At 36.6% G+C, this 11,078-nt stretch overlaps 2 protein-coding genes across 2 annotated transcripts; both read right to left on the bottom strand.

Moving 5' to 3' along the window:
• Window positions 1-2,112: 2,112 nt before the first annotated feature.
• On the bottom strand, window positions 2,113-4,023 carry arpp19b (cAMP-regulated phosphoprotein 19b). The gene is made up of 3 exons (XM_085462083.1): window positions 3,816-4,023; window positions 3,232-3,354; window positions 2,113-3,142 (listed from the first exon to the last, which is right to left on the bottom strand). Exons 1-3 carry the CDS (start codon window positions 3,858-3,860, stop codon window positions 2,972-2,974), a joined length of 339 nt encoding a protein of 112 aa, XP_085318209.1. The 5' UTR covers window positions 3,861-4,023; the 3' UTR covers window positions 2,113-2,971.
• Window positions 4,024-5,751: 1,728 nt separating this feature from the next.
• Window positions 5,752-9,070, bottom strand: rsl24d1 (ribosomal L24 domain containing 1). Its single transcript, XM_085462082.1, has 6 exons — window positions 8,928-9,070; window positions 7,762-7,875; window positions 7,609-7,681; window positions 6,746-6,809; window positions 6,503-6,588; window positions 5,752-6,171 (listed from the first exon to the last, which is right to left on the bottom strand). Exons 1-6 carry the CDS (start codon window positions 9,006-9,008, stop codon window positions 6,095-6,097), a joined length of 495 nt encoding a protein of 164 aa, XP_085318208.1. The 5' UTR covers window positions 9,009-9,070; the 3' UTR covers window positions 5,752-6,094.
• Between the last annotated feature and the right edge of the window lie 2,008 nt (window positions 9,071-11,078).

The following is an 11,078-nucleotide window of genomic DNA, read 5'->3' on the forward strand; positions in this document are numbered from 1 at the left end:
GATAATCACGATTATTTTCACTGAAATTGAGATCACGATTATTTGACGATATTTATTTAACCCTTTAAGACCTACCATAGAACCAAGTCCACCAGAGCTTATATTATTTTTTTTTACATGCTGTAGTGCCATTTGTGGGAGCATTTCAAGTTGCTATACATCAATACAACTGTTATAGCCCATATTTTAATAATATGTATGCATTAAGTCCATAGTAATTACATAAATTGCAAAAAAGTGCAATAAACTACAAAAAAAATTGAAAATCGCTTTTGTTTTGTTTACATATATTTCTACTTGGAGAAATTTAAGAGGTTTATCCCTCAAAACTTTAAATACAATAAAGTTGCAAAAAAATAGTTTCCCACCACAGGAAATTTATTTTGAGTGTCTTCATAGTTTTATTTTGGAGATACAGCAATTTTTATATACTGCAGGAAAAACAAAAAACAATCCTATGATGCAAATTTGCAAAGAAAACAGCATGTGCATCATTTTACTGTGGGAAGTGTTACGAACAGCTGATAGGAACGGCAAAGCGTGTTTCTGGAATATTATGTTTTTGTTCCTGCAAGCGCTTTTTATGCAATTTTTGCAAAGCTATATGTGGAAACCGTGACCTAGGACAAGCTGATGGCATCAGATGTAAGTACAACTCCTCCGGTTTCATATGCAAAACAAATTATTGCGCTAGCTTACACGGTTCAGATTCTACAGGGATTTAAAAATAGTTACGCAAAACGGAGCGTGCTGCTCTGACCGGCTTTAAAGGGTTAACAATGACTTAAAAAAATAATATAAAATAGTGTGCAACACCACTGAAGTTTTTTTTTTTTTAACTCTTTTCAACCAACGGCAGTCACTCTCCAAATAACTTCTGCTTAGCTTTCCGAGCTTCCCTCGGGTCCTCTTAATCAGCGGTCTCCACCCTTTTTTGCGCCACGGACCGGTTTATGCCCGACAATATTTTCACAGACGGCCTTTAAGGTGTCGCGGATAAATGAGGGAGGGGCTAATAATCGGCTCAGTCATTTTTAATGATCGTTGAAAGCCCAGATCGTAATCGTGATTAAAATTCGATTAATTGAGCAGCCCTACATTTGAGTGAGTTTTTCAAAACCCAACAATGACATAAGATTGCGTCAATGCAGTAGAAATATTATTATTAGAATGAATATTCTTTCATCATAGGTTTGTCTGAACATGAGTGGAGCACCTGGCTGAAATTGAATGAAATAGCAATATGGACTTTTGTTAGTCATTTAAGTCAAACTATTGCCACCATGCCTCCGTTTGTCTGTAGGTTGTTGAGAGGCTGAGGTTGTTTCACTTTAAGGATAGCCAGATTGAGATGCTTCATGGGCCGGTTCCATTTGATTATAGTCTTTACCTGAAGTCAAAGTCCTGTTTAAGTGTTAGTGCAAAAAGTTAAAGTACCCACTACACAGAATCCTACATGCTCACAGAAAAATCCCAATAGATTAGCAGTTTCTGAAATAAAGATAGAGACCAGCCTGTCTGCCTCAAACAACCATGCCACATTCACCTTTCCCCCCATTCTGACAGTTGGTTTGAACTTCAGCAGGTTGTCTTGATCATGTCCACATGCCTAATTGGACTGAGTTTCTGTGGTTCTGCTGAATCTCAAACAAACTGGCTTATTGGCAGTTGAACTGGTCTTCTTAGCAAAGTGGCAAGTGAGTGTACATCATTGGATCATCGGTATTGATTCATTAACATGCATATTATTTGCATACAAAATATTATGGAGCAAATGTAGAAATGGGCATACCATTGAAATACTTGAGAGTACAGGTACATTTCACCACTCTATTCATGCTCTCATCCAATGGTTTTGGGCATTGTAATATAAACAGGTTCCAGCTCAGTGGCATCGGGTAATTTACTTGCACACCTCAGAATGTATCTGTATACTAACTAAAAAATATTCAATATAAAAACACAATATAAAAAGTAAAATCTTTTTTTATAAATATATCAATGCAATAGAAACATTTCAAGCAGTTCTTCTGTAGTTTTGCTTCTTAGTAAAATTGAAGCATAAAAAAAAAAAAATCATGCAAGGACAAATTCCACTGAAAAAGTCTAAGCTATTATGCAAAACTATTTTTATTTACAAAACAAATGGCACAGTGCGACTGCACAGTAAATGCACATGCACACTCCAGACATGACAGGGGAGTTTGTTTCCATAAAATCATAAATCCCAATCAGACAGTGAAGGACATTTCAGGCAAGATTCACAACTAATATTCTAACAGAGGGAGCAAATATTGCTCAAGAGAAACCATTCATTCATTTTAAGGCCATTTTAGAGGTCAGGATGAGATTGAGACCAGCAGCAAGTCAATGCAAACCAATGTTACTAATTAGACTTAAACACAACTGGATACAAAGCTAGTCTTGAGCACTTCAAAAGCATGGAATCAAGTAGCATGACAGAGAAAGCGAGGGACGTAAACAGAGTAGAAAGAAAAAACACAAATTGAGGATTATTGACTTTTCACCATTGAAATGCCTCCATAAGAGCATGGGATCCCTCAAATTGCTGTAAAATCAATTTTCTGTTCATAGTTCTGTTTCTAGCCTAATGAGCAGGAACAAAGAGGAAAACGGAACCTTTTCACAAGCTTTCAAGCATTTACTTTGGAGGCATATATTCTTAAAAGCGAAATAATTTGTCAACATAAGATAGCCATAACATTTAAATATATAAGTGCGATGACTGTTCAGGAAATATCAATGTATTGGGTCTTTAAGAGCCTGAGAAACACTTTCCCTTAGCTGAATTTGTCTCACTGATGCCCCAGTGCCTCACAGTTGCCAATTCTTCAAGTATTTGGCTTGTTACATGACTTGTTCTTACAGAATACAAACAAAATGTAAACAGTGTGCGAAGTAGATATTAAATGGACATGGGAATAGTAGCAAAACAGTAAACATAAAACCATCAACCAGCCAGTTTACTGGCCACGATGGAAGTTTTTCTTTGAGGTAGGTCCTGAGGTGTTGGGATGTGTCCCCCTGTGATCTCAGTCTTCTCCGTTGGGGCGGATGGCAACTGTTTATTCTTCATTTTTGCCTTGGCCATGTTGTAGTCCCCAGAATCAAAATACTTTTGCTGTAAACAAGAATAAACAGAGTGAGATCTCTATAAGGCTGACATCTTTTAATTGTAGTAGCTAGCCAAAGTTAGGTGAGAAAACTCACCCCCTTCTGGAGTCTTTTCCTGAGAAATTCAGATCCCCCTGGCTTGCCTCCAAGGTTGGGATATCTGGCCTTCAGTTTGGCCTCCTCTGATTTTTCTGGGCTGATTACCTTGTCCTCCATTTCCTGTTGACAGAGTGCAATGTGTAAGGATAGTAAAACTTTCGACTTGCAATTCGGTTTTCCAGCCGTATGCATCAACGTGACAATAACGAAACTTCAATATGTTGTATACTGACAGCAGCACATACTATGGTCACAGATTACTTTGTTTGATTAGATACCGGCGCCGCCATGAGGTAAACTGCTGTTTGCACTAGCATTAAAGTTACTGTTAGCATGATGAGCTACTGTACAATTTTGCATGTACAGTGAAGAAACCTGTTTGCCAGACCCAAAACAGCACAATTTTACTCTACCAACAAACGCTAACAGAATATTAGCCAATTCAGCGACAGCATCGCTAAGGCTCTCAGTCAAGGTTAGCAGCTGGCTAACTAGCTTGGTGCTAGCCGCCAGCTAACCAAGCAGCACTGGCTAACTGGTGTTAATTTGATGTAATTTTCCATTTAGTGGTTACAGTTTACCTGCTGTTCCTCCGAAATTCTCGTTTCTTCAACTTCCTCGGACATGGTTGTGCTGTATTCCCGCTCTGTTCGCAAAACTGTAGTTATGGCCGAATAAGCTCCTCTTCGGGAAGATAAAAGGTAGCACTGTCAAAGCAGCGGGCGAGGACAGCAGCAGCCTGTCATGCAGCCTGTGTAGCAACAGGCCGGTGAATCGATGCTAGAGACGCAGATGAGCGGGACGATAGCGATCATAGAATCTGTAGGCGCTAATAACAAAGTTGTTTTTCTTCAGACTAATTCACGCGTAAAAAATATGATAGCGTTGTTGAAATTTGATTTTGCATTGTATATGGATTTTTTTAACCCGTCACTTTGTTCAGGTACACCTGTTAAATAAGAAACATAATAGTTTATTAACCCCAAAGGAAATTATGCAACGGATCACAAAAAATGGACAACAGATGACTGGAAAAATGTACTTGGTCTTGACTTCTGATGCAATATTCAGATGATAGGGCCAGAATCTGCCATAGTCCGCATGGAAGCATGGAGCCATCCTGCCTTGTGTCAACAGTTCAGGCTGGTGGTTTTGAAAAGTTGAGAACGATATTTTCTCTGCACACTTTGGGCCACTTAGTACAAACTGAGCATCATTTAACCCTTGTGTGGTGTTCGTATTTTTGTTACTCAGCCAGTGTTCATGGGTCTGGTGGACCCGCTAGAGTTTTGGCTTTCCAAATTAACACTATCAAACAATTTTATGTTAAATTACTCAACAGATGTTTACTTCATCCCAATTACAAGACATATGAACAGCAAACATGGTTAATTTTTTCCCTTTACCTTTGTTAGATCACATTTATGAATTAATGTGCTTCTCGTTTTTCTTTTATATAAAATGTTATAAATAAATCAGTTATAATCAAGTGGAGTGAGTGGAAAGACACAACACATTTACACGTGAAAAAATAATTAATTGTTTAATTTTTCTTTTGAAGAAAACTGAACACGGGTCTCACAGACCCGAACACCATACAAGGGTTAAATACCACAGCCTACTTCACTGCTGTTGCTGGCCATGTCCATCCCTTTACTACAGTGTACTCCCAGTGCACCCATCTTCTTAAGGCTACTTTAAACAAGATAGTGAACTATGTCACAAAGCTCAAATAATCTCAGACTGGTTTCTTGAACATGACAATGAGTTCAAATGACCCCACTTAGGACATCTCAATCCAATCAAACACATTTGGGGCGTGGTGGATCACATAATGGATATGCAGCCACTATGTGATGCCAATTTTGTCAATGCAGCCCAAAATCTGAGCAATGTTTCCAGCAGCTTGTTGAATCCACCTATGAATAATTGCATTTGTTTTAAAGATGTGAAGAGCTACATGCTCAAAATGACCATGTGAAGGATATCTGCTCTTCCTGGCATCATAAAGAGCCAAAAGTAGGACTTATATGTACTCTGACCTCATTATTTGAAACTTCCAACATGTTTATTAGGCACAGCCACCATTTTAACAGTATAATAATAACTGACCCTCACAATTTCTCTGTACAGACAAGTTGTGATTGAAAGACTGGCACAGGCCTATAGTTTTTTTTCCTGCTGTATAACAGTTACTGCAGATAAGGATTAAATGTTTACATTGTACAATATATACAAGGGCAGCTAATCTCTTATGATGCTCATGCCAAATAACCTGCTGAAAAAAGTAACACGGTTTATGGTCTATTAGTCTTCCAAAATCGAATCTATTATTGGCAGCAACTTTAATATTCATTCATGTATTATTTGGTAAATGGTAAATGGCCTGTATTTATATAGCGCTTTACTAGTCCCTAAGGACCCCAAAGCACTTTACATATCCAGTCATCCACCCATTCAAACACACACTCACACACTGGTATTATGATCATCTCACAAAATAAAGAGCAGGAGAAATTCCAGAAAAGATGGTTTTTAATATATCGGCAATCTTAATATTTTCAGAACAACTGTAATACATTAGACTTTGCAACAGGGTTAAATCCATTTCTTCACTGCTCCAAATACCACACAGTGAAAACCAAAACAGAGCAACTGGGAAAACTGCAGTTAATGGCTGCTGCTTTGCACTAAGGCCTTTATGAAGTCAATACCTTCAAATCTTTCACAGCAATTTAAAGCCAAATGCTTTACTCAGCACAACAACTGCTATTTGCAAACTTAAATTTCCAAACAAATATACAATAAAGTTTTAGGAGAAAAAAAAAAACGTAAAAAAAAAAAAAAAGGCAACAGAAGATTATTCATCCTCCTCCCGCATATCCACATCTTCTTGCAACTTCTGCACCATTTTGTCTTCCAACTGTTTGGCTTTTCCTGTAACAGATAGTGCAAACCATGCTGAAATTATCTTTATTAAATGGAAAAGTAACCAACAAATATGTATGATCAGTAACTGCATTTACAATGATTCTACTTGAAGAACCTCCATTCTGAAGAAAGGAAAAGCAAGAATAGTAATCTTATTTCTATTTTATGTGCAGACATTGGTTCATCATCTCTTTTATACCTAAAGAGTGCTGCACCATTGACCCTTACCCTGTTTTGTCTGATAAAGTCACACTTGGCTGTAAGACACTTGTACTAAAATCACTGTCACCAAATTCACTATATGCACAGTCATATGGATAACTTCATGAGTCTTTACCTGCATGTGGTGCTTTGATGAGGTGAATGTTTTTCTTGACTTCGCTGATGGCCTCTTCTTTCTCCAACTCTTTGCCCTTCTTTAATCTACAGAACAGAAATGGTTTAGGCAAGGCAAGTGCTTTTATCCCAACCGTTAAACATATTTCCCTAATTTGCAGAGATTTTAAAAGTATCACATTTAATATTCAATATTCAAAAATCTGAACAAAGTCTATTAAAGTATAAAAAAATAAATGCTCACCTGTTCATGATAAATCTTGCCTGTCGTTTATGTTTTATTTCGTTCACTTTCTTCATTGCTTCCACTGCAAAAGTTATCAGAACATAAACACATTGCTTAGAATGAGACAATAACCAGAGGTTTATATGAGTGTGTTCTTTCATGTATGTGACAATCAGAACATCTTATTATAGAGTGATACTTGAAAAACTAGCCCATGGATTTGTTACTGGTTGTCCTAACACCTCCCTGAAAGCTTTCAGCTGATCAAAGATGCTGCAGTCAGAGAAGGAACAACTAATGAGACAGATCACATTTCTGCTAGATAAAATGTAAAAAATATATATATACCTATATACAATTTAAAGCCTTTCTACTCACAAAGCTCGATGATACCTTAAAGACCTTAGAGGATTATAATAATCCAATAAAAACTGTACACAGGCTTCAGCTATCAGGCTCCTCTTCTGCCAGGGTTGGGTTTTGCAGGTAGATGCCCCTCGTCCTCTGAGATTAAACTTCAAACTTTTGTTGTTGATAAAGCTTAAAAGTAAGATTAGATCCTATGATCCTGAATAATTGCTGCCAACTATATTATCTATTTTCATGCATCTTTCATTCGTGTGTTTGTATGCTACCATTACCTTTGTTCCTAGTCTGTCTCACAGTTTGTGGTTTCCCTTCTGTTGCCTCTCTACGTACTTACATGTTATTCCTTTTCTTTCCCCTAACTGGGCCCCCGAGCTGGGTTCTGTATTTGAAACTCTTAACCTTACATTTTTTAAGTGCTCTGAGATTCCTAATGTTGGTATTTAATGGTATACATACAATTAATGTGAACGTTTTCGCCCAAAAAGCTTCTAATAAATAAATATATACATTACCTGTCTTATCCCAAAGCTCCCTGTTATATTTGACAGGAATATTTCTGCGTTTCTCAAACTCCAAAGAGTTATCCTGAAAGACAGCAAGTGTGTTGGTTAAGGTTTAGTCAAACAAATGAACGACGAGGTGGTCCTCATTGATGAACAGCTTACCACTGTCAGCTCCTTTCCTGATGCCTTTCTGAATGCTTTGGTCCATCTTGTTTTTCTTGGGTTGCGCTTCTTCTTGAAGTTCTTGTGGCATTTTGATTTGCAGAATCTGAATGTCTGTTTTATTAAAGAGAGAAAAACAATTTAGGGATCACCCAATAAGAAAATGTGTGGATATAAACAAGCACATGAGTTAATGATAGAAAGTGAGACATTATCAGCAGTAACGATATTACATTTGCTGAAAAATTAATGATTGAAATTTCAAGATTGGAAGTGCACTGGCAAAATCAATAGCTGAAATTGGAGAAATGGTTTAGGACGACCTCCAAAAATAACAGGAAAATTATGAATTTACATATACAAACATACATACATATATATAGGGGATATAGTTGATACTTTACGACTTAAAAATACATTTTCAAAACGTTTACTGCTTGTTATTAGCACTTAAACCTACATTTATTGTACATTATTAAATCCTTTATCTAAACAGTCTTTTTGACTTCCGGATTTCTCTGTGTACGAAATCAGATACACTGAAGAAGAACTACATTATACATTTTTATCTTTAAGAACAAAGTTATGAAACATTGCTGTAACTGTACTACTGAGTATATATTCACAAATAACCGGAAGACAAGAGACATACGTAAACTAAACACAAGCGAGTTTAATGACCTATAGCATATTTTCCCTACAAACTAAGATGTTTATAAATACCATTACCGTGGCACAAAAGTCAGGATTGAGGACCATCAAGTGTTTGTATTAATATTTGTTTACAGCCTACAATTCTAAGCTCCTGGTCTCACACTGAAGCATAAGAGGGCGCACTCACTCCATCAGGAAAAGCCGAGGCCCTCCGATTTACACGTCCAGACTCACACAACAACTTCATGTCCATTAGGTTTGTGAAATAAAGTAATGTGTTTTAAAAAGAACTTTACTGTCTATTTCTTCTCTTTTCCGTCGCAAATACGATTTACGACTGTTATTTACCGTTTTCCAGCCCTAACTCCCTGCTTTGGACCCACGTGAATGAATCCAGCACGTTATGTTAGCATGCTAGTATTAGCCGAACACTAACGAGCCACCACTATCAGTCAAAACAGGAGCTTCGGTTAAAATTAACAGCATTGTTCGGGCAAAAACCTGCGCCATACCTTACAGTCGTTCCGTACAAACATCACCCCATGTCCGGGGTACACTGGTCCCGAGCAAAAATAACACTTTTCGATGCGCATTTTCGCATCAGGAGTGCTGCGTGTGGCAGCTGACAAAAACAAGACCGTTCCCTCTTCTTCTGCTTCTTTTTGTTGCCTGACATCCAGCAGTTTGGTGTCTTTACCGCCACCTAAAGACGAGACTTGAAACTGCAGTTATCCTTCAAGAGATCGGAGGTTTTCCCAAGCATCCTAACTAAACTGTGGAAGAAAATATGTAACAAAAATGTAAATAAATAAATAGATTGATAGAATTCCAAAACTAATTTCTGTGTATTAAAAAGTATAAATAAACAATTTCCAGAAACACATTTAACTTAAATCTTTGTACATTTGGTCAAATTTGTCAACACAGCTAGAATTTGGTGGCATTGGATGGAAATGTTTACTAAGAAATGGGTGCCTGTGTGACTGTTTCAAGTGTTTGTACTGTTGTGTTTTAGTATTTCTATTAGTAGTAGTAGTATCCTGAACTTAATACATCTCACAGTCTAATGCACTCTAAAACTAATTTACTACAGATAAAGCTAACGCAGAGTGCCTTTGCTTCTTTAGTATTTTCTGTAAATTATACAAGATTGTTTTTCATGAAGTCATGCTGTCAGAGAGATAACCTCCCTTCGGTATACAACGGAGTCCATGGGGAACCAAGTGATTCTTAGGTGACATGGGCATCCCTCCACAATTACGCTTGACAGTTGGCATGAGGTGTTTGCACTGATATGCTGTGTTTGATTTTCTCCAAACATAGCCAGACACCCCGACTATGGTCTTGTGCAAAGAATATTGATGAAGAAGTCTTGCATTTTGTTCAGATGAAACTTTACAAGTTACGTTGCCATGTTCTTCTTTTAAAGAGATGAAGCCTTTTCCTTGCAACTCTTCATAACAAGCCACACGTTCAGTATTTTTCATGAACTTTAACATTTAACATGCTAAGTCCTGCAGAGTCTGCTCTTGTGTCTTTTTGCAGTTTCTCAGAGGATTGCACAGTCTGACTTTGAGGTAAATTTGTTAGAACATTGCACTACTGGGAAGACTGCCAACCACCTTGAACATTTTCCAGTTGTGAATAATTTTCCTCACTGAATAATTATGGACTTATAAATTGTTTGATAATGGCCCTATAACCCTTTCTAAATTGATAGGCAGCAGCAGTTTTTTCTTAAAGTTCATTGTTGATTACTTTGCACTTTGTCATTGTGCATACATACCTGAATACTGCTAAAACCTCTACTTTTGTAGAGGCACAAGATCAAAAATGAAAACCTAAGTGGTCCTAGCAAACCTCATATAAGCTTTTTAAAAAAAAAAAAAAAAAAAAAGACAAACTGAAACAAGTGCAACACATTATTTTTTCCAAGAATTTTATTATCATCATCATCATCATCATCTACTAGTGTGATCATCTTGAGAGTATCAAAAAAAGGCCTTTTGGAACATTTTAACACATGTTCTTTGTTGTGTTGCTCTCTTTGGATCAAACATGTAATTTGGTATTTAAAAGCAGAAATATTTCAAAAAACAAAACATAACTTAAATAATAACAAATACATCTACACCCTAAAATCTACACTCTGAACCCGAATGAAGTCTGCAAAATTATCAGTGGCTTACAACGCAATCTTTCATATTAAAGCATTTCACAGAGAAACTTTAAACTGACCGTAATTTGCAAAATGTCACATTAAAATTAGTAAGTTTTTCTTGACATTATTATAAAATGGGTCATCTAAACTATTTAAACATATTACTCAGGTAAAAACATTTTTTGGTGATAAGCACTGTTTTTTGACATCTCAAGCTTAAAACAAAACAAAACAGAAAAACCCTATGTAAAATGCCTTTTCAGCAACCAAACCCACAGATATTATCACATTTAAATGCAAATAATGTATATAATGTAAATGAAAACCAAAGAAAATTACTAAATAATACACATCAATATTCTTTGGTTAGCATTATTTGTTTTAGAAAGGTATCAAAATTTGATTATGTTGCTCTTCACACATAGGGTTTCCATTATGATAGTCAAAATCCTTCATTGTCGCACCTGGACAGGAAACATTGTGGAGAGAGAAAGAAGTCTTT

Source organism: Copadichromis virginalis, linkage group LG7 (assembly GCF_057382275.1).
Source record: "Copadichromis virginalis isolate Kocher_CV1m ecotype Utaka linkage group LG7, C_Virginalis_male_GT1.1, whole genome shotgun sequence".
Lineage (NCBI taxonomy): Eukaryota > Metazoa > Chordata > Actinopteri > Cichliformes > Cichlidae > Copadichromis > Copadichromis virginalis.